Below are 25,183 nucleotides of genomic sequence, written 5' to 3' on the forward strand. Positions count from 1 at the left end.
CTGTATGTGGTACCCGTGGTGCATTTTCTGAGCAATGTTGGCAATGTTTTAAGGAACAACACCAAAGTTTTAGGACAAATGGGTTTGACTTGATTGAAGATTTGATGCAGGAAGTTTAAGCTGACTTCTGTTTGCTGCCTTCTGACTGGTTCTGATGTAATATCACTACTTGTACTGTCTTATATTTGTTTGCACACAATTTCAGTAAAGTTTAGTGGTTGCATTTGGGCTAAAATAGAAAACAAAGCAAATGGAAGTGATTGTCTGTCGGCATTGATGCAGTGCAACTGGGGCTTTATTTGAAATCATGAGTCAAAGCCAACGCATTTTTTCCATGAAGATATTCAAACAATATCTAAGGATGACTTCAGGATGGGAAGGTTAAAATGTTTCAAATTGTAACTGAGTCCAGATCAAAGTTTTTAAAAAATCTGTGGGATCATTTGTATGGCTCTGTGGACAACAGATGTCCTCTCAGACCTTTACGAGGTAGAGTGGACATATATTGCCAAATCAATCAATATATGGGATGTTAATATACTTATACCATACATAATCGAATCCTGAAGTTGAAACCTTTGATACTTTTGAAAATTATTAGTGTTTGTTAGTTCACTGTGTGCAACAAGGTTACTGGATAACATCCTTTATCATGGTCTCATTTTATTACATTTTTAAAAAAAACCTGGGATTGGTGAAGGACAGAAAACTGCATCTGGTTCAACATATGCAACCTTTAGAAAAACATCAGAGACTGACTGATCTGTGATACTTTACAAATCACAGAACACTTCATTGTGGTTGTATTTAAAATGGACTCCATTACCCATGTGGGGTTAAAATAATGTCAGGATATGACTAATCCTCACTGTAACCAAATTATGTAGGCCAGAGTACAGAACCCTGCCTCGGGCAATGCTGTTGCATGATCAGCTGGATAAGATCAGAATCGGCAGTTGACCGTGAAAGGCATGCAATCTGTGAAAGGCAATTAAGCCATCTTCCTCAGATTTCTCCTCTCCTCTTGGCAACAACACAGCTATTTTTTTCTCCGCCACCACTTCCGTCCCTTTTTCTCACACGCTCCTCTTTCTCTCCTCTCTGTTGCCAGGCAACCGCGCTGGTAAATGTGATTCAGCTCGACTGCGATTGGGCAAATTGTGGATCCGTTGCCGGAGTCAGGAAGAGAAAACGGGGAGATAACATGCATCGCACGCCGGAGTCGCAACCATGAAGAGTCTCCGCTGTTCCAGCTAACATAAAAACGGCTTGCTGTGCTTTGTGAAAAGTCGACACTTTTCCAAGCACTTTGCAGAGAGCCAACATGTTGATGTGAGGCTGAGGTGGGTGGGTGGGGGTCTCTGTGAAGTAGCTGGTGGTGCTTGAAGGAAGTAACATGCTGATTTCTGCATAAGGAAAACTTCTGTCTCTGTGTATATTTACCTTTGTGTCAAGACGTCCCCATTTTGCCTCCCAAACCGGAATCATCAGTCAACCCTGACTTCAATGTCTGCCCAAATAAACCGCAAAAACACAGAAATATATAACACAGCCTAAACAAAAAGTCCTTTATTTCAGTGCCTTTGCAAAGAGCATTTGCATCTCACTTTGTTCTGTTACCACAACGAACTCATCGAGGAATCTCATTTGGAGAGAGACCACGCTTTAGTCAAAGAGGCAACTAGCTAATGTCTGAGTAGCTCTGGAGGAGCTGCAGACATTGGTCATACACTGAGGTCTGAAAGCAATGCACCTTTTTGTTGTTTTGACCATTTCTCATTTTCTGCAAATAAATAAAAAATTTTTGCATGGAATTTCATAGACATGTTGTCAGTAGTTTATAGAATAAAACTACAATGTTCATTTTACTTAAACATATCTATAAAAAGTCAAATCGGAGAAACTGATCATTTTGGTCTCTTCATTTTTTCCAGAGCTGTATATACATGCATCGTCTATTCTTATAGAGCAGTACATTGACAAATATAAGTACTAAAACTCCAAATATATGGAGTACTTAATGTATTTCTTACTATTTTCCAATATACTTTGTTATATTGTTGTTTCATAAGGGTATACTCATTTGTATCTTATAAAAGAATCATGTACTGTGACTGACATCATCTAGCAGTTTAGCTCCACTGTCCTATTCACCATTTCTTGATACACAACCATGACAGTTTTAGATTCTTCATTACCAAAAATTAAATAACTTCCTTCTCATTGTATTTTAAGTATGAATGGAGTTCCATACATCAGTAAGCTGTTTACCCATCAATAAACTGGTTCCAAATCAAATTGCTGCTTTGGTGAACCGACTGTAAACTCTTGTGAATGTGGCCCAGGTTTCTGGCAGACTCTGTGTCACACCAGTAGTCACACCAGTCGTATTAGTGGTTGTGTTTCTCCAAATCAAGACCACATTGGCCATAAACTTCTCTACTTCCTGCCTCTGACCCTCTTCCTTTGGCTTCAATCAAGATGATAAAAGTGCTAGAAATGACTTTTCCAGCCTGCTTTCTCTCCAAACCTTAATTTGTTTCTGCTCCTGTCTCGTTTTGCAGAAAGCAGGATTATTTCCAAATGCAGTTGGGAGATCAGTTTCCATCATAATGCACAAAAAGCAGCAGAAGTTTGCATCTGTGCATGAGGGCATCCAGACGTGAGCTCTGTGTGCATTAATGAGATTTATGATGCTCATAATGAAAACTTGTATCTGAGTTCAGGCAGACAGCCGGGCAATAAAACCACCAGGCATTCTGTACCATCAGATAATCATCTCCATCAGTGCTGTGTCCCGCACAAACTAACACAGAAACACACAGAAATGCAAGAACACACGCTTGTGCTTCATTGCTCTATGTACAGCTAAAAGTGTACCATGGGAGTCTGTGAACTGGTTCGGTTTTACTGCTGCTGCTGCAGATCGGAGAAACAAACAAAACAAAACATCTATCTAGAGAGCTAGCTACCTATTTATATAGCTAGACAGATATTTTGTGAAATAGCTAGATAGGAGAAGGCCTTGAACACCAGAAAAAAATTAGACCTAGGTCTGCCACAACCTGGTACGAACAGGAGCAGGACGTGCAAAGAGACCCTAGAAACATTCTAGATTAGCGGTTCTCAACGTGGGCGGTACCGCCCCCCAGGGGGCGTTCAGAGGACGGCAGGGGGCGCTGGCGGACATTTTTACAAAAGGGGGGCGCTGGGATGCCTTTGGGGGGCGTTTGGTCGAAGGTAAACTTTACACCTTAAATGCACAACAATGCCAGTTTAGACTTTGAGCAACTTGGTAAAACTGTATTTTGTAACATTAAATCATGCTTGGCTGCAACTGTATCGATGGCAGCTCTTCTTCTATTCAGCGTTTGTTAGTTTCTTGGCGCAGCTCCGTTCTCCTGCTACTAGTAGTTTAAATCACGATACCCTTACTGTGTATCCCTCTGAAAAATGAACCAATTTAAATAAAGAAATCCCTCCATAGGTGATACCACGATAGAGAGCGTTCATTTTATAGCGTTAACACGGAGCTGTAAGTGGTCCTGTATGAAACGGGGGTGATAGAACAACACAGCACTTTTAAATTTCAATAATCAGGATGCAGAAATTGTTTCCGTTGTTTTAAAAGGTTTATGTCTATCTGCCTTTTCCCCATCGATACGCTTCCCGACCGCCCTGCACCTTAGGGGTTAAAAAAAAAAGACGCGCACATTGCGCAAAACTCTGAAACTGGAGAAGCGGGACATAAAACGGAGCGACGAACTAGATGTGAATTATGGCATAAAAACAGAGAATCCGATGCTGAACAGTGAAAAATCAACACATGATGTGAAAAACATGACGATTAGGCGGCGCAGCAGGTGATGAGATTACTGATGATGAGCGTCAATAAACTATAAAATAAATCTATCAACAGGAAAGAAACTAAAGTGGACATAGCAATAAACCAAGAGAGGATAATACTAATCAAATGAAACTAAATGGAAATGAATGAAGAACAAAATGCAAGAATAAACTAAGAAACTTAAGGAAATACATAGGAATAAACTGGTATGGCAAGACCTTTCGAGCAATAATTAATACAGAGGACAGAATGGCAAGAATAAACAGACACTATTTCCAGATAAAATGTAAAATAATATTGTTGAAGTGCCATGGGTTTGTTGAGACCATATCTAGTACTGAGATTAAATATATTTTACAGACCATAACAGTAAAGAACTGATCACTTATTTATATTTTTAATTAGATTTGATATATTTATTTCTTCCATATAGGATTTGATTAAGAACCAGATTTGTTATTTGTAATTCCTGTCCACTAAAACTAATCTATAATCAATAGACAATCAATAATATTTAACAACTAGAAAATGGCAAAGAATAAGAATATTTTTTCCACTCTGATTAGCTGCTGTTAGGCCTACCAATTTTAACTTGAATGTTCATTGCATTGTTTTGTAGACACCTGTGAAAATAAATTCTATTCCCATGGCTTTTTTGTTCACTGGGAAATTATTTTTGATGATGAATACTGAAACAAGCATAAAAATCAAAACATCTACAATAGTGATAGTAATATTAATGATAAAATAATGGTCAGTGCAAAGTAGCCTGCAAATTCTTTGGTGGGGGGCGGTGAGGGACCTGAATAAGGGGTAGGGGGGCGCTGGGCCAAAAAAGGTTGAGAAACACTGTTCTAGTGTCTCCGTAGGATACCAAAGTTATCGGCCAAAGTTATCGGATATATTGGGATTCTGAAACCAATATATACATTTCATGTCATTACATATACATGTATGCTACAAATACAAAGCCTATGTCAAAATCAACAAAAAATGACTTCATAAGAAGAAAAATCCAAATTCCAAGTTTTACATTTATCAAATAAACCAAATAAAATGTAACTCAATCAAAATATGCTCAAGAAAGTATTAGCTTAAAAATATTATTTTCAAAAAGTATTGTTGGACCTTTTGTGCTTTTTTTTCTTCTAACCGGTGTTTTTAGTGGAATTGTACAGGAAGGTTTGTCTTGTTTTTGAACATGACAAGAGCTTGGTATTTAACAGGGGTGTGTGGACTTTAGAGATGACTGTGTGACTGAAGAGGAAGAGGGTGGTGACAGAAGCTCACAGATAGAATCAGGGAAAGAATGCAAGAAAATCTTCCATTAAAATATGTGTGATCTTCTGACATATGAAATGTTGGTATCATCCGTTCGTTGTGGAGTTAAGTAGCAGCAGAATGGAGAATTTCTCGCCGTTCTAGTTTTCATTCCGTCGTTGTTGCTTTTTGCTCTCCCATCAGACAGAGAGAAGAAATGTGGATGGTTCATCTGAGAGTGGCCTCCGCTTCACCCCCCAGTGGGGAATTCACAAACACTTGCACACCTCCTCCCGCTGGATTTCACCAACGTGTTAAATCTCCCTCTAACCCACACACGCCGTCACAAACCCAAATGCAGCGCAAACTGCAGCTCCTGTCCTCCAGGCTGTCTTTGTTCGACTCATCAGCCTGGGATCTACACGGAAGCTAAAAAACACCCATAAATCCCACATGCTGTATTTTGCTACATTTTTCCATTCCACTAATTAAAAATACATCCGGGGGCTCTATGTCCTCAGTTCCTCGTGGTTGTGTTTGTTTTTTCTTCTCCTTGTTCTTATCTTATTACTGACAATCCAACAAACACTTCTCTGCGAAAGTTTTCTGACCGTTTCCCTCCAGGCCTCCTTATTTAGCCCTTCTCATGCAGCGTGTCACACTGGCCTAATTGATCTGACTCTGCGTCCCAGTATGTACAGTTTAGCCCCAAATTCAACTCAATTCTATTCAACTCAAGTCCAAAATACTTCCTGTTTTTGATTTTAAAATGAGTCACATCCTAGAACCAAAGTCTTGGATACAAGAGCAGATCGTCAGTACGCTTTGGGCTGGATTCAGACCCGCTGTAAGAAGAAGTGCTTTCATACAGCACAAGGACAGAGCATCTCATCATTACTGCTGTCTTCTGCTTCCTTTCATTTAGCAGATCCATCAGAGAGCCTCACATGGTGAAAAAGAGTATCGGACAGATGCTAGCTCGTGGAATGACTCATCAGTACAGGAAGCTCAGGGTACCTCTGGTGAGCAGCGTGCGTCAGTAGAACTGCATCATTTGCGTTATATTTTTGTGCATTTGCAGCAATGGAAGCACATTTGGTATAAGCTGACAAAGCTTAGAGACTTCCTGTCTGGCCAGTAAAAGCAGCATGAGCCTCTTCCTGCATCCTCGGTTGTAGGAGCCCACCTGGTGTGGTACACACACACACACACACACACACCCACACACACCCACACACACCCCCACACGCACACACACACACACACACACACACACACACACACACACACACACACACACACACACACACACACACGCGCACACACACACACACACATCTTCATCCCACACACTGTATCGCATCTGCACCTAATAAATAACAACAGCAGGAGGATTTCCCTGTGTTGCATCCTGGTGGAATACTAAACATGTCAACAGCAAAAGAAAACTTAAACCAGTTTAAAATGGCAAAGTGCAGAATCCTTTAAAGTTCAGCTAGGGTTAGGCTGAAGTTTGAACTTTAGCAACTTATTGTGGCTAAAGGTTGCTGTAAGATTACAAAAATGATTTTGGATGACTTCATGCTCCCAACATTGTGGGAACATGGCAACCTGTTGTTCCATCATCACTATCCAACAGTCCAATACAGGAACAATACAGTTCCCAAGTTTTCTTGGGAACTGTATTGAGTCCTGTCCTCAATCCAAGGATATCTTTTGTCATCATCTTGAATGTGAACAACATAAATGAGATAGCTGTAGATGTAATGGAAAAGGGAAAATGACAGACACTATTTCCATCCCAGGAGTGGAGGTAGAAGTGATGGAGGAGGTGAGGATGCAACTGTGAAGAGGGGAAAGAGCAGAGTACTTTTTGAGTACCCTTTGGTCCTTCAGTCTTTGCACCAAGATATAGGTCTTCTGTAAGTCTGCAGTGGAGAGTGTAATCTCATCTACCATCATCTGTCATCATTGCCAGACTGGAAGGCAAACACAGCTCCGCAGGTGAGCTTTGGATCTGCCCCAGGGTGTCCTACCATCAGGGCATAAGTAAAAACAGCTCCAAATGAGGCCAACTGGTCAGGTGCCTCATCTGATTCCTCTCAACATGGAGGAGTAGAAGCTCTAGTCCTTAATCTATCTCTAAAGACTCACTCATACTTCATCTCAAGTGCTGAAGTCGGTTGTCTTTGACGTAGATGTATCATTTTATTTGCACAGAGGCAGCAGACTGCCAAACTCAGCACCAGCCCCGGGTCGAACTATTTCCACAAAGCTCTGTGCAAAGTGTTGTCTGGTTGGTCAGAAGTTTGTTAGTGTTTTGTGAAATGCGCTCGGACAGCAATGTTGATATTTCGCTTTAGCTATTTCTGTTCCAATATCAGGTTTTTGTATCCACAAGAGACATGAATGATTTTCAATTCAATTCAGTTGAAAAACATTTTACTGATCACAAAGGGAATTAAATGTTGTTGTAACTCATCAATTCCAGAAAGAGTTATTGCAGATGGTGATGACTGTTGGCAGGAAAGATCTCCTGTAGTGGTCTGTATTACAGTGAATTTGAAGAAGCCTCTGACTGAAGACACTCTGTTTTCCAATAAAAGTCTCTCATCATCAGTTTGAATAGTGTTTGCCATATGCAGTGAGCAGTTATGTATGCTTGTACGATTCTTCACTCAATAACTGCAAAGATTGTCAAATATTTAATAACTCCAGGGGGGGAATTGTAACGTTATCGTCCACGGAGGAGGCTGTCTGTGGAAAGGTGTGGCGCTGTCCCTGTCACTGTTTCATAAAACCAAAGTAGAGGATCCAGGGAGGGAACTCCAGCGGGTACAAGGTAGTGTGATGTACAGTGAATTAGTAGGGGTGTCTTCAAGGTAATCTACGTCATGACTTAAAGGTGTGTGTGAATATGAACGGTCAAATAGAGGCAGCCAGAACAGTGGTTCTATGTGGATAAAAACTAATTTTTATGAATTATATCAAATCAAAAATCAATACAGGAAATATCAAATTAATAGAGTAGTGATAAAGTTTACTGTTTATATGTGTCAACTGTTTGGCTTCTGATGAAGTTTGGGGTAACCTTAAGTCTGAGTCCAACTAGTTTACAGAGGAACCTCCATTCAGCCATTTGTCCTTAAGGCCATGATCTACATGTCACAACCCTTAGTGAGGGTCAGAAGGCAGATGAATGGGTGCATCACTGTTTGGCTCAACACCAACACCAGACTAAAGCAGCACCATCACTTATGAACAAGACACCCAAATACCAGAAATCTTTTAACTGACACACAGATTCTCTAATTTCAAGATTTATCTACAGACATCTTATGAGGAATTTCAGCCAGTGAATAACCAGCTTTGTTCCCATCATTTCTCAGTGCCTTTAACCAGCCCTGTAGCTTTCTTTCTAACTTTATAACCTCGTGTTCCTCTGGGCTGCTGGAAACCCTTTCACCAGTTTACTAAGCATGCTTCCAAGAGCAATGACAAAAGTGGAGGAAAAAATGGACAAAAAACCAACAGTTATAGTATTTTGAGCACATAGGTGTTCTTCTTTAACAAACAGACCTACCTCTAGTGTTGGTAGCCATGTCTGCCACTTTCTGAAAGGCATCCAGGAAGGCCACAGCAGCCAGAACAGTGGTTCTATGTGGATAAAAAACACATTTTTATAAACTATATCAGATCAAAAATCAATACAGAAAATATCAGACTAATAGAGTAGTGATAAAGTTTACTATTTATATCTATTGAGGTCTTTATCCAATTAGTCATTGTCTTGCACATGTATTCATGCTCCTTCAACTTGCTTTGCCATATTCCAACCATATTCCATATTATATTTCCATATTTCATAAACCTCATGGTGTTTAATTGGCGGTCTTAGTGACAAACATAGAGAAACAATGTACAGTAGTGATGTCTTCAGCCTTGCAAATGAATACTTTAGGAAAACTTTGTAGAAAAGCTTTTGGGATGAACTCTTTAGCAGCTTTGCACATCTTCTTTCACAATAGCTCAAGCTCAGTCATATTAGATGTGACACATTTTTGACAATTAATTTTACTGTCTAGTCACAAAATGTTCACCTGTGTTAAGGTCTGGACTTTAATAGGCTTGTTCTGACCAGCATAGCTCCATCAATTAGTTCCATCAATTTTTTGCCATCTGTCCTAACTACTGACCAGAGAAACGTTCTCAAATCATGATCAGTACTTCTTATGGCTTTTATCCAAGAATACCTTGAGTCATTTTTTATTCGTAACAAAGGCAGGATTTGCGAGCACAGCTAACAGTCCTGCTACTGACAGGCTCTTCCAACCAAGCTTGAGATTTCTGCAGCTTCTCCAAAGTCAGCATCATCTCTTCACTTTACAGTCATGTGCTACTTTGCAATTCTGTGTTCTGTAATTCAAACAGAACACACTGAGGTTTGTGGTTGTAATCAGACAAAGTGCGAAGAAGTTTAATGTATATAACTACTTTTGCAGGGTGTTGTGTGTGAGTATATATTGTTTTATTTAGAGAGTGGATCTCTTGGTTTCTGCAGAGCTTACCGGAGCTGGGAATGCAGCTTGGTGGCCTTGGCGCTGAAGTCTTCCCACACAGGATAGGAGCACTGGCAACACAAACACAGTCAGATGAGTTATCACCGACAAACATTTATTTAAAAAGTTCCAGTACATTTATTTTCTCTGCAGATACAGAGGGCGCCAGAGTAATAATAATAATAATAATAATAATAATAATAATAATAATAATAATAATAATAATAATAATAATAAAATAAAAACATTCAGTTACAATGGATGATTTTCTTTTGGACTTTCTAAGCAAGTGTATTATGTAAAAGGTTTCCAATTGACTGGATCTGGTTGGAAGCATTCATCCCCAAAGTACCACTATAGCGCTGAAACATATTTAAAACAAAACTGGACAACTGCAGTTTTCAGATAAGAATTATATCCTGTGTTATCCTTTGACCTAATGCAACACAAGAACATTTAACAATCACCTTTTTAAACATTAAATTCAACATACAAAAAAATTTCTCACGAATTACTGTTTATGTCGAGAATTGACAAGTTGTTGTATTTATTCAATTACGGTATTTTAAATTTGCAGAAGAAAACAGTAATAATGAGTTAACATCAGTGATAAGCTAACATCAATTTCTAAACCAAACAGGAAGTGCTTTTACTTTGTAAAACCATATGCGTGTTTGGTATTATGTAGTTTGTATTTAGGAATTATAAAGCCATTAAGAACACTCATCGAAAAGTCAGGATGTTGGACGTGTAATTCCAAATAAATTCCTAAAATATGACCTTTTCCTTCCTTTCTCCAACAGATAATTAAAACATACATGTCTGTGTTTCTATTCAGTCAGAAATGGCTAACACGATCATTTCTCATCGCTCTATTCTGTTGCATCTTGCTCTACTTATCTGCCTTGTTTTCTACTTCATTTACTCAATTTCCTGTTTTTAGATCCTCAAAAGCATTACCACAGACTCACACATAAACACACAAATCCTTGTACTTCCATCAAACTGAGAACTCTGTATTGACTTTCATTCCTTTAGTAACTGAATTTATGCCCAGACATTTTCCATAACCATTACTAGTCTGTTGCTAACCTTAGCCAAAATTTAACCTTTAAATCAACAGAAGTTCAAAAATAAAGGAGGTTCAAGAAAAGATCCTCACTTTGCACGAATGATCTCTCTTTGTTGGTAAAAATGGTGAAAGTGGTCCTCTATGTAGCATATACAAGTACACATACACACACACAAGTGCACACACAAAAACATATGCCAGTGGTACACTGTACCCACCCCCAGCTCTCACCCTTCATTCACCTCTTCCTTTATCTCCCCAAACCCCTCCGCTCCTTCGGGTGCAGCCATCTAATTCATCTACCACACGCGTGTGCATTCTCACATGCCTATAAACACACTCATACACACACCACGAACTCTGGTGAGCAGCGTGCGTCAGTAGAACTGCAACATTTGCGTTATATTTTTGTGCATTTGCAGCAATGGAAGCACATTTGGTATAAGCTGACAAAGCTTAGAGACTTCCTGTCTGGCCAGTAAAAGCAGCATGAGCCTCTTCCTGCATCCTCGGTTGTAGGAGCCCACCTGGTGTGGTACACACACACACACACACACACACCCACACACACCCACACACACCCCCACACGCACACACACACACACACACACACACACACACACACACACACACACACACACACACACACACACACACACGCGCACACACACACACACACATCTTCATCCCACACACTGTATCGCATCTGCACCTAATAAATAACAACAGCAGGAGGATTTCCCTGTGTTGCATCCTGGTGGAATACTAAACATGTCAACAGCAAAAGAAAACTTAAACCAGTTTAAAATGGCAAAGTGCAGAATCCTTTAAAGTTCAGCTAGGGTTAGGCTGAAGTTTGAACTTTAGCAACTTATTGTGGCTAAAGGTTGCTGTAAGATTACAAAAATGATTTTGGATGACTTCATGCTCCCAACATTGTGGGAACATGGCAACCTGTTGTTCATCATCACTATCCAACAGTCCAATACAGGAACAATACAGTTCCCAAGTTTCTTGGAACTGTATTGAGTCCTGTCCTCAATCCAAGGATATCTTTTGTCATCATCTTGAATGTGAACAACATAAATGAGATAGCTGTAGATGTAATGGAAAAGGGAAAATGACAGACACTATTTCCATCCCAGGAGTGGAGGTAGAAGTGATGGAGGAGGTGAGGATGCAACTGTGAAGAGGGGAAAGAGCAGAGTACTTTTTGAGTACCCTTTGGTCCTTCAGTCTTTGCACCAAGATATAGGTCTTCTGTAAGTCTGCAGTGGAGAGTGTAATCTCATCTACCATCATCTGTCATCATTGCCAGACTGGAAGGCAAACACAGCTCCGCAGGTGAGCTTTGGATCTGCCCCAGGGTGTCCTACCATCAGGGCATAAGTAAAAACAGCTCCAAATGAGGCCAACTGGTCAGGTGCCTCATCTGATTCCTCTCAACATGGAGGAGTAGAAGCTCTAGTCCTTAATCTATCTCTAAAGACTCACTCATACTTCATCTCAAGTGCTGAAGTCGGTTGTCTTTGACGTAGATGTATCATTTTATTTGCACAGAGGCAGCAGACTGCCAAACTCAGCACCAGCCCCGGGTCGAACTATTTCCACAAAGCTCTGTGCAAAGTGTTGTCTGGTTGGTCAGAAGTTTGTTAGTGTTTTGTGAAATGCGCTCGGACAGCAATGTTGATATTTCGCTTTAGCTATTTCTGTTCCAATATCAGGTTTTTGTATCCACAAGAGACATGAATGATTTTCAATTCAATTCAGTTGAAAAACATTTTACTGATCACAAAGGGAATTAAATGTTGTTGTAACTCATCAATTCCAGAAAGAGTTATTGCAGATGGTGATGACTGTTGGCAGGAAAGATCTCCTGTAGTGGTCTGTATTACAGTGAATTTGAAGAAGCCTCTGACTGAAGACACTCTGTTTTCCAATAAAAGTCTCTCATCATCAGTTTGAATAGTGTTTGCCATATGCAGTGAGCAGTTATGTATGCTTGTACGATTCTTCACTCAATAACTGCAAAGATTGTCAATATTTAATAACTCCAGGGGGGGAATTGTAACGTTATCGTCCACGGAGGAGGCTGTCTGTGGAAAGGTGTGGCGCTGTCCCTGTCACTGTTTCATAAAACCAAAGTAGAGGATCCAGGGAGGGAACTCCAGCGGGTACAAGGTAGTGTGATGTACAGTGAATTAGTAGGGGTGTCTTCAAGGTAATCTACGTCATGACTTAAAGGTGTGTGTGAATATGAACGGTCAAATAGAGGCAGCCAGAACAGTGGTTCTATGTGGATAAAAACTAATTTTTATGAATTATATCAAATCAAAAATCAATACAGGAAATATCAAATTAATAGAGTAGTGATAAAGTTTACTGTTTATATGTGTCAACTGTTTGGCTTCTGATGAAGTTTGGGGTAACCTTAAGTCTGAGTCCAACTAGTTACAGAGGAACCTCCATTCAGCCATTTGTCCTTAAGGCCATGATCTACATGTCACAACCCTTAGTGAGGGTCAGAAGGCAGATGAATGGGTGCATCACTGTTTGGCTCAACACCAACACCAGACTAAAGCAGCACCATCACTTATGAACAAGACACCCAAATACCAGAAATCTTTTAACTGACACACAGATTCTCTAATTTCAAGATTTATCTACAGACATCTTATGAGGAATTTCAGCCAGTGAATAACCAGCTTTGTTCCCATCATTTCTCAGTGCCTTTAACCAGCCCTGTAGCTTTCTTTCTAACTTTATAACCTCGTGTTCCTCTGGGCTGCTGGAAACCCTTTCACCAGTTTACTAAGCATGCTTCCAAGAGCAATGACAAAAGTGGAGGAAAAAATGGACAAAAAACCAACAGTTATAGTATTTTGAGCACATAGGTGTTCTTCTTTAACAAACAGACCTACCTCTAGTGTTGGTAGCCATGTCTGCCACTTTCTGAAAGGCATCCAGGAAGGCCACAGCAGCCAGAACAGTGGTTCTATGTGGATAAAAACACACTTTTATAAACTATATCAGATCAAAAATCAATACAGAAAATATCAGACTAATAGAGTAGTGATAAAGTTTACTATTTATATCTATTGAGGTCTTTATCCAATTAGTCATTGTCTTGCACATGTATTCATGCTCCTTCAACTTGCTTTGCCATATTCCAACCATATTCCATATTATATTTCCATATTTCATAAACCTCATGGTGTTTAATTGGCGGTCTTAGTGACAAACATAGAGAAACAATGTACAGTAGTGATGTCTTCAGCCTTGCAAATGAATACTTAGGAAAACTTTGTAGAAAAGCTTTTGGGATGAACTCTTTAGCAGCTTTGCACATCTTCTTTCACAATAGCTCAAGCTCAGTCATATTAGATGTGACACATTTTGACAATTAATTTTACTGTCTAGTCACAAAATGTTCACCTGTGTTAAGGTCTGGACTTTAATAGGCTTGTTCTGACCAGCATAGCTCCATCAATTAGTTCCATCAATTTTTGCCATCTGTCCTAACTACTGACCAGAGAAACGTTCTCAAATCATGATCAGTACTTCTTATGGCTTTTATCCAAGAATACCTTGAGTCATTTTTTATTCGTAACAAAGGCAGGATTTGCGAGCACAGCTAACAGTCCTGCTACTGACAGGCTCTTCCAACCAAGCTTGAGATTTCTGCAGCTTCTCCAAAGTCAGCATCATCTCTTCACTTTACAGTCATGTGCTACTTTGCAATTCTGTGTTCTGTAATTCAAACAGAACACACTGAGGTTGTGGTTGTAATCAGACAAAGTGCGAAGAAGTTTAATGTATATAACTACTTTTGCAGGGTGTTGTGTGTGAGTATATATTGTTTTATTTAGAGAGTGGATCTCTTGGTTTCTGCAGAGCTTACCGGAGCTGGGAATGCAGCTTGGTGGCCTTGGCGCTGAAGTCTTCCCACACAGGATAGGAGCACTGGCAACACAAACACAGTCAGATGAGTTATCACCGACAAACATTTATTTAAAAAGTTCCAGTACATTTATTTTCTCTGCAGATACAGAGGGCGCCAGAGTAATAATAATAATAATAATAATAATAATAATAATAATAATAATAATAATAATAATAATAATAAAATAAAAACATTCAGTTACAATGGATGATTTTCTTTTGGACTTTCTAAGCAAGTGTATTATGTAAAAGGTTTCCAATTGACTGGATCTGGTTGGAAGCATTCATCCCCAAAGTACCACTATAGCGCTGAAACATATTTAAAACAAAACTGGACAACTGCAGTTTTCAGATAAGAATTATATCCTGTGTTATCCTTTGACCTAATGCAACACAAGAACATTTAACAATCACCTTTTTAAACATTAAATTCAACATACAAAAAAATTTCTCACGAATTACTGTTTATGTCGAGAATTGACAAGTTGTTGTATTTATTCAATTACGGTATTTTAAATTTGCAGAAGAAAACAGTAATAATGAGTTAACATCAGTGATAAGCTAACATCAATTTCTAAACCAAACAGGAAGTGCTTTTACTTTGTAAAACCATATGCGTGTTTGGTATTATGTAGTTTGTATTTAGGAATTATAAAGCCATTAAGAACACTCATCGAAAAGTCAGGATGTTGGACGTGTAATTCCAAATAAATTCCTAAAATATGACCTTTTCCTTCCTTTCTCCAACAGATAATTAAAACATACATGTCTGTGTTTCTATTCAGTCAGAAATGGCTAACACGATCATTTCTCATCGCTCTATTCTGTTGCATCTTGCTCTACTTATCTGCCTTGTTTTCTACTTCATTTACTCAATTTCCTGTTTTTAGATCCTCAAAAGCATTACCACAGACTCACACATAAACACACAAATCCTTGTACTTCCATCAAACTGAGAACTCTGTATTGACTTTCATTCCTTTAGTAACTGAATTATGCCCAGACATTTTCCATAACCATTACTAGTCTGTTGCTAACCTTAGCCAAAATTTAACCTTTAAATCAACAGAAGTTCAAAAATAAAGGAGGTTCAAGAAAAGATCCTCACTTTGCACGAATGATCTCTCTTTGTTGGTAAAAATGGTGAAAGTGGTCCTCTATGTAGCATATGCAAGTACACATACACACACACAAGTGCACACACAAAAACATATGCCAGTGGTACACTGTACCCACCCCCAGCTCTCACCCTTCATTCACCTCTTCCTTTATCTCCCCAAACCCCTCCGCTCCTCGGGTGCAGCCATCTAATTCATCTACCACACGCGTGTGCATTCTCACATGCCTATAAACACACTCATACACACACCACGAACACACGCATACATGTATACCATACCAACAGGGACTATCAGTTAGTCCTGCCAACAGGGGACTTCTGTTTCTAGTTGTTGAAAAATTTGAAACTCATAATACAATTTACTTTAAAGCTCTATTACCATATATATAATTGAATATTTGACTTTTAATCATTTTTAAAGAAATTGCCAAGAGGGCACCTAGATTCTGAGCGATGTTTACCTTACAAAGAGGGGACCTTTACATATTGCATTAGAACTGACTACCCACTTTTGACTTAAAGAGGATTTACTTACTACAATGAATTACTTTAACTATTTAATACATTTATGATTTAACTGGGTTATGTTGTATAATTAATTATTTTTAATGCAAATATTACCCATAAAAGTAAAATAATGACCGTCATGAAAAATGAATAATTTTTGAATACCATTTAATGATGGCATGAATAAATAAGGTCTGCAGTATCAACAACAAATATATATATTTAATATGAGTTTTGTCTCTTAAGGGTCCTCTCGATTTCCAATACAAAGTAAAGGTCCCCACTTAGTCTGTATAAAACGACAGGGGTCTGCTGTTGGCTGGTGAAGAACGACACAGGTCCCTTCTTAATAAAGTAGGGATGGAAAGACATAAATATGTGTATATTTTTAATTCCAGCCCATGTCAAAGGCATTTCAAGAAAAAAAGGTCCCAACTTGGTCTGTACAGAACGACACAGGTCCCCTGTTGGCTGGTGAAGAACGACACAGGTCCCCTCTTGGATGGGATGGAGTGACAAACACACTCCAGAATGGGGGGAAAAAGAAGAAATTAACTGAATTATTTTTAAGACAAAACATATGTAAGCTGAATTAAAACAACTTAAGGTGAACTATGTTAGTTGACAAACTACAGATCCCAACATTTGTTAGACATGGAGCAACATACACACTCCAGATAAAGAAGAAAATTACCTTTTATCAAATATCTTTACTTCTGAACTTCTTAATATAGTAGGGATGGACAAACGGACAGAAATAAATTAATAAATGAGTGTATATTTTTTTAGTTCCAGAACATGTCAAAGGCATTACAGGAAAAATTAAGGTCGCCACTTTGTCTGTACAGAACGACACAGGTCCACTGTTGGCTGGTGAAGAACGACACAGTTTCCCTCTTGAATGGGATGGAGCGACATACACACTCCAGGATGGGGAAAAAAGAATTAACTGAATTATTTTTAAGTCATAAAAATATGTAAGCTGAATCAGCTTTAAAAAGTTATTTACAGAGCACAGTTTTTATAGACAAATTTAAAACAGCCCAGGTCAAACCTATTAGAAAAGAAAAGGTCCCCACTTGGTCTGTATAGAACGACAGAAGTCCCCTCTTGGATAGGATGGAATGACATACACACTCCAGGATGGGTGGAAATAAAGAAGAAATTAACTGATTTTTTTTCTTTTTTTAAGACAAAAACATATGCAAGCTGAATCAGCTTTAAAAAGTTATTTACAGAGCACATTTTTTATAGACAAATTTAAAACAGCCCATGTCAAACCTATTAGAAAATAAAAGGTCCCCACTTGGTCTGTATAGAACGACACAAGTCCCCTCTTGGATAGGATGGAGCGACATACACACTCCAGGATAAATAAGAAAATGGCCTATTATCAAACATCTTTACTTCTGAACTTCTTAATGAAGTAGGAATGGTCAGACAGAAATAAATAGATAAATATCTATGTGTATATTTTTAATTCCAGATGGAACGACATACACACTCCTGGATGGGGGGATAAAGAAGAAATTAACTGAATTATTTTTTAAGTCAAATAAATATGTAAGCTGAATCAGCTTTAAAAAGTTATTTACAGAGCACATTTTTTATAGACAAATTTAAAACAGCCCATGTCAAACCTATTAGAAAATAAAAGGTCCCCACTTGGTCTGTATAGAACGACAGAAGTCCCCTCTTGGATAGGATGGAACGACATACACACTCCAGGATGAGTGGATAAAGAAGAAATTAACTGAATTATTTTTTAAGACAAAAAATATGTAAGCTGAATCAAAACAGCTTTAGGTGAATTATTTCAGTTGATATAACCTACAGATCAAAACATTGTCAGAAGTGTTTCCTCATCATGAATAGGTTCAATGGTATATAAACTGACATTCCAATAGTGAAAGGATCTGCAGCACAAAGTGATCAGCATAACGAGTAAAAAAGTTATTTACAGAGCACATTTTTAAAGACAAATTTAAAACAGCCCATGTCAAACCTATTAGAAAAGAAAAGGTCCCCACTTGGTCTGTATAGAACGACAGAAGTCCCCTCTTGGATAGGATGGAATGACATACATACTCCAGGATGGGTGGAAAAAGAAGAAATTAACTGATTTTTTTCTTTTTTTTAAGACAAAAACATATGCAAGCTGAATCAGCTTAAAAGTTATTTACACAGCACATTTTTATAGACAAATTTAAAACTGCCCATGTCAAACCTATTATAAAATAAAAGGTCCCCACTTGGTCTGTATAGAATGACACAAGTCCCCTCTTGGATAGGATGGAGCGACATACACACTCCAGGATAAATAAGAAAATGGCCTATTATCAAACATGTTTACTTCTGAACTTCTTAATGAAGTAGGAATGGTCAGACAGAAATAAATAGATAAATATCTATGTGTATATTTTTAATTCCAGATGGAACGACATACACACTCCTGGATGGGGGGATAAAGAAGAAATTAACTGAATTATTTTTTAAGTCAAATAAATATGTAAGCTGAATCAGCTTTAAAAGTTATTTACAGAGCACATTTTTATAGACAAATTTAAAACAGCCCATGTCAAACCTATTAGAAAATAAAAGGTCCCACTTGGTCTGTATAGAACGACAGATGTCCCCTCTTGGATAGGATGGAACGACATACACACTCCTGGATGGGGGATAAAGAAGAAATTAACTGAACTATTTTTTAAGTCAAATAAATATGTAAGCTGAATCAGCTTTAAAAAGTTATTTACAGAGCACATTTTTTATAGACAAATTTAAAACAGCCCATGTCAAACCTATTAGAAAATAAAAGGTCCCACTTGGTCTGTATAGAACGACAGAAGTCCCCTCTTGGATAGGATGGAGCGACATACACACTCCAGGATGGGTGGAAAAAAGAAGAAATTAACAGATTTTTTCCCATTTTTTTTAAGACAAAAACATGTAAGCTGAATCGGCTTAAAAAGTTATTTACACAGCACATTTTTTATAGACAAATTTAAAACAGCCTATGTCAAACCTATTATAAAATAAAAAGGTCCCCACTTGGTCTGTATAGAATGACACAAGTCCCTTCTTGGATAGTGACATACACACTCCAGGATAGGTAGATACAGCAGAAATTACCATAACTGATCATTTTAAGGCAGTTTAAAACTGCCTGTAATATAGCAGAAAAAATTAAGCTTAATTAAAATATATGGCGTTATTTACCAACACATTTAAATCTTGTTCTGACAAGAACTGTGATTAAAAAACATTTAAAAAAACCATAAAGTTGTTTTTGTTTTCCTTCCGACAATTATCCATTTCTATATCGGCTATGTAACAATATATGTTTGTTTTTTTTTTCCAAAAGGAGAAAAGATATGAAGCAAAAAAGAAAAAGAAGCTTTTACAGCAGTAACTTTAAAAAGACTTCTGTTTGTGGATGAGGAATGAACACTACAAAGTATGTGTTCATACTTTCTAGTGTAAACTTACATAATCTACAATCAGGCAAAGATTTCATCGGACATTTGTAAAATTTAATATATTTGGTCTCAAACTTCATCTACTATGTTGAAATTGTCAAAAATTACTTTGATAAATTGTCGAGTTATTAGACCCTTTTTGTTAATTGTAAGTACTTTGAGTAACTAATTGGAAAGAACTCCACCACTTTGTCCGAAACTGGATTTATTTATATACAAATCAAACTCATAACCCTCAGGCATTTTAGAACTTAATAAATCAACTAGGCTCCAGAAAACTAAAAAGATTCCCTTAGAAGTGGTTCAGGAGGATGGCTAATATGTCTTGATATTAACAAGGTTTTGGACAAGCTGCAAACTGACTTTGGAGATATATTTTCTGGTAGGTTTGTCTATCCTTAATGGTATTAATCTTATTTAGAAAGGACAGTAGCTATTAAGAATCAAATTGAAGTTCCATGCCAATGAGTTCCTCAAATCTTCAATTAAACTCTTACATTTCAGAAAATTTACTTCATAAGGATAAGGAAGGTTATCAATAGGGAAGGTTATGGGTTACAGTAATCTGTAAAATGAAGTCTGAATAAAAGATTGAATACAATGTGAAATGAACCAGGCTGTTCAAGTTTTTTCCACGTATTGTGAACAGGATTTTTGCCCATCTAAATGGCAAAATCTATTATTAAAACACTCCCCAAGTATCTATCTGCGGATCCTCTATCACCTATCAACTAGATACTAGAGGAGCAATAGTTTATTGAAATGAATAACTTAAGTTATTCCTTTCAGAAAACGGAGTAGTGCATTGATAACATTTACATTTTGTTTTGGGCCTACAGATTTGTCTATTGTAAAAACATAAATATTTGGGATTTACTGTGGATGAATATTTGACATTGGAAGAAGGAGTAAAAGTCCAATCGGACTCAGCTGGAAGAGAGCTAGCTTCAGTTATAAATACAGTCAAATATTAACACAGTCAGGGTCTTCTGAGAGACTGCTCTGCATCCCCAGAACTAGAATTAGACGATGAGAAGCAGCTTTCAGCTTCTATGCACTACAAATTTGGATCAAGCTTCCAAAAAACTGCTGAAACTGCTGAAACACTACCTTCCTTTAAATCTAGACTAAAATCCCAGCTGGTTAGAGTTGCTTTTGAAATGTAATCGGTTAAGAATTTAACAATGGCACTTGAATTAATATAATGATTTATTATGTAAAGCACTTTGAAATGTCTTGTTGCTGAAATGTGCTGAAATAAAATTAAATTGATTGATTGATCAAATGATATAAGGTGTATACTGAGTTGTAGAGGTCTTGTGTTTGCCCAGTATTGGATTACGGTGTCGGAGTTACTGTCAACAACCTCCCAGTGAAAAAGTTCAGTGTAGAGCCCTGCGATATTTTTTATATGTGCATAGAAATACTCCATAAAATGGCATTATATGGAGATATGGGTTTATCACGTGAAGTTAGATATCTGCAATATCTAACCATTTTGCAGATGTGGTTAGATTGTGGAATACGTTCGTTAAAATACCAGATCATAGATTAACAAAGCACATTTCCTTTCGGATTTCACAAATGGGTATTCTTGGGCCAGACATATGGAGAAGATATTTGAGACTTTCCGTACATATAGGATTAAGATAAGATGTAATATTGAATAGCTTAAAAGGTTTGTTAGTTATTGCCAGCCCAAACTAAGCCCTCTTAAATCTCACAAACTGACTATTGGCTAGCTCTCCAGTTAATGGGTCGGGAAAGTCTCTAGTTACTAGGGCTTTTACTCCATGGATAATCTAGAGAACATTCTATTTAAGCTGGTGGCGGGAGGACTCGTCTAGTCTCTAACTGCCTACAATCCAAAAGTTATCACCCTTTCCAATTATTAGAACAATTAACCCAGTAGCTCACACTGTTACTTAATTCCAATAATCACTTCTGTTAATGGCAGCTCACTCCCTTGTAATAACGAGCACTTGGGTACATGGATCTTGTCCCTTACAGGTGTGCGGAGCCTTTAGCCGCTCTTGGATTCCAGGGCGTTGTACTCAATCAATCAATCAAATGTTATTTGTATGGCACATTTCATCAGCAAGGCATTTCAAAGTGCTTTACATAATTAAAATAAAAACAGCATGTGACACTGAATAAACAGTGTCCTCTGCTGTTGATCTTTCAGCATCATGTTAGCTCTACTCCGACATCAGGAACAGAGAACACTTTGCTTCCCCTTCTTTCAATTTGTATATCTTTTGTTTAGATGTGTGTGTATGTGGATGGTATACGTGACAACTCAACCGTCCACATGGGTGGTTCTTATGTGACCTCTTAGCTTTTGGAAAACACCTAACCCACTTTCACTTCTCCTGTCTACATCAGCTCCTCCTCGAACATCTGTTTACTCTTCTTCTTTTTAATGTTTTTACTCTGCTTCTCAACAGTCAGCATGTCTCACAAAAGCCTCTTTATTTTAACCCAATACTGTTATCTGATTTATATTTCCAATATCAAAAAATGTACATTTGATTACTAAAAACCATTCCACTTAAATAGACACTGCCTGATTACTCAGACCCATAACATGTCAACCAAAATCAGAACACATGAAATACTTGTCAGACGAAATCAATTACATGTCACATAAATTGGGATATATGATTAAGACTTTCTATATTTAACTGTCTTTACTTCTGATTAACACTACTCCTACAATAAATCATGTTTTCAATCAAGAGAAATCAAATTACAATATGACTCCTTCCTCTCAGGCTCTTGTTATCTATTCTGCTTTTCCCTAACCTTTCACCTTCCATTTACATCCAACACAACATCAATGAGCTTTAGTTACACATTTTACACCATCTCAAGTTCAAATGTCAAAAATCAGATTTAAAACCTTTTAGTTTCTCTCTTTGACTCAACATTCATATATAATATTATGATAACCATAATACCTAAACACACTCTCGGTTAGTTACTCAGCTACTCAACTAGTTACTCTCATTATAATCATAATGTGAGTTTTTACAGATGATGTTCTAAAAAGAAAACAAGAATACTCTCTTATTCTAATTATTTAATACCAAAACTACAGTTACTTGTTTACTTGCAAGTATTTCCACCAGAGTAAGTTTAAGTGTAAGTATTCTTATGAACGACCCAATATTAATATAAGTATTTTACTTTGGGTCTTATCAAATTACTCAAAATGTTTAGATTTTATTCTTTAAACCTATAATCCTTTGACACAAGGATTAGTCTGAACTATTCTTATACTTTTGCAGGCTGGAAGTTCACTTCCTCTTTCTTCAGGAAACCTGCCCTTCCTGTTTCATGAAACTCTCTATGATTTTTTATGATCAGATAGAAAAAATAAGAATTAAAGCAAAGTTTGCAGGACACAATAACAACACACACAACCAGGTTCATTGTATTATAGTTTGACTACTGTTGGGTCTTGATGTCACCTGTGTAATTAATTTCAGAGATAACTTTATTTATTGTCTCTATTAAACTAAAACCTCCAGCATGGGGAAGTAGAAGGATCTCAACTTTTCTCGACAGGTTTTATTTTGAAGTTTAGTGGGCAGTTGATATCTTACATAAACATAAAATAACGTACGTATATTTTACTAGAAGATGCCTATATGGTTCTTGAACCATATGCATCACGGAACCAGTCTATAAAACGACGGTCCATGTGCGCCCAGTTCAGATCTGGCCCTTTGGCTTTGGAGACCAAAGTACCCAGAGGAAGGCCAAAGATGTTCTTTGTGTGATTTGGGGGAAAGTGGGAGTGAAGTCCACTTTTTGTTTTACCGTTTTTTGTACTTGAGGTTGAGAAATTATTTATTTACTAAAATACTTTATATTAAAGGGCGGGGATAAAATTTATATTTACGTATTTTATGTTTCAGTTAGCACACAATTTATTTTGAAGGCCTGGCACCTTAGAAGCTTTTTGTTTAAAGAAAATGTATGTCTGTCTGTCTGTTTATGTTTTTCTTGTGTCTTGTAAGCCTTTGTGGGCTGAGAACCTGTTAAAGGGTAAATGCCACTTATCTGTCTGTCTACAAATATCAGACACTGTACTTTATTTCACCCAAGTACTGTAGGTCATAATAACATTTTCTAATATGTATGCTAATACTTTGCTCTCTTTGTAACTCTTTCTGGTATTAAAGCCGGTTTAGTTTCTTTTCTTGTTTTGTAAGATTGCAAGTGATGCTTTATTGTGATGATTCAGTAATTCTGCCATGTTCTCAGAAAAATGTCGTCTAATAACAAATGTTTACATTACGTTAAGATGAAGCTCTTGATATAACATTGCATTGGTCCTCTTTCTATGTTTAAAGAAATACATTGCATTTTTAGTTTACCATGCCAGAAAACAGTCACTCTGTGGTCACATAGACCGTATGCACAATTATTAGGCAAGTTTTAGTTTTGAACCATGTCATTATTTCTATGGATATTTTAAAACTACAAGCTGTATAAACTTTAATCTTTATTTAACGTGAACAAATCAGCTGATGGGTATTTGTTTAATGAGGGAGGAAGTTGCCTATAAAGATCAACACCCAATATGAAGGTGTGCAAAATTATTAGGCAGCTTCTTTCCTCAGGCAAAAGGGGCCAAAAAATATTTAAGTGACTGAGAAAGGTCCAAAACTGTAAAAAGTTATCCAGAGAGATGCAGCACTGTTGAAATTAGTAAAATATTGGAGCGTGATCACAGAACCATCACATGTTTTGCTGCAAATATTGAACATGATCACAAGAAACATGTTGAGGAAAAAAAAGCTTTGCTCCAGCCTGAAATGTTTCATATGTTAGGGGAAAACTAGAACAAACACGTTTGGTAAAACTCATTGTAACCCTGTACTAAATAAAAATAAGTATCGTAACAATAGCACAAGTTTGTTTCTTTAATCAAGTAACAAGTTTGTTTCTTTAATCAAGTATTGCTTCACATAATCCAACAAGATGAATTTACCAACATTTAGAAACTAAACAATCTTTCCTGTTGGCATTATCCAGCAAATAAGATGCAAAAAGATTTGTAGCTATCAGGTCCAGTAAACGGGAGGGACTGTTGCCTCCCTGCTGACCAGAATACTTGTTATTGATTATCAGTTATGTAAATGTGGACATGATGGTGAAGAACCAAGTATTATATTTTCAGATTATAAACAATTTAACAAAACAAGGCATTTCACACTAATGTTTAGTTTTCACTGTACTTAATGTTTTATACAAAAATAAAGCAGTATTTTCTTTCAAGTTGTTTTAATTAAGTTTGTATTTGAAAATTATGAAGACAATCATATGTGTAACATTACACAGCTATATTTTTTTGCAAGATGTTCTGTCTCAGAACTGACTTCCAAA

At 37.4% G+C, this 25,183-nt stretch overlaps 1 protein-coding gene and 1 long non-coding RNA gene across 6 annotated transcripts in view; both read right to left on the bottom strand.

Annotated features, from left to right (window-relative positions):
* mtss1lb (MTSS I-BAR domain containing 2b) overlaps nt 1-9,760 on the bottom strand; it is a 53,437-nt gene extending 43,677 nt beyond the window's left edge. For all 5 annotated transcript variants that reach the window (XR_001776461.2, XM_017303983.2, XM_017303984.2 and 2 more), the window contains exons 1-2: nt 9,676-9,760; nt 8,691-8,764 (exon numbers count right to left, since the gene is read on the bottom strand). Coding sequence is in view for 4 of the 5 variants with exons in the window: in XM_017303983.2 (XP_017159472.2) it covers nt 8,691-8,709 (19 nt within the window). In the remaining variant the exon portion in view is untranslated. The remainder of the gene's footprint in view (nt 1-8,690; nt 8,765-9,675) is intronic.
* A 3,848-nt stretch (nt 9,761-13,608) lies between these two features.
* LOC145551036 (uncharacterized) overlaps nt 13,609-25,183 on the bottom strand; it is a 40,509-nt gene continuing 28,934 nt past the window's right edge. The window contains exons 2-3 of the long non-coding RNA XR_014086794.1: nt 14,640-14,701; nt 13,609-13,733 (exon numbers count right to left, since the gene is read on the bottom strand). This is a non-coding gene — a long non-coding RNA (uncharacterized LOC145551036). The remainder of the gene's footprint in view (nt 13,734-14,639; nt 14,702-25,183) is intronic.

This window comes from Poecilia reticulata, chromosome 3, assembly GCF_904066995.2.
Source record: "Poecilia reticulata chromosome 3, P_reticulata-male-v2, whole genome shotgun sequence".
In the NCBI taxonomy this organism is placed as follows: Eukaryota; Metazoa; Chordata; class Actinopteri; order Cyprinodontiformes; family Poeciliidae; genus Poecilia; species Poecilia reticulata.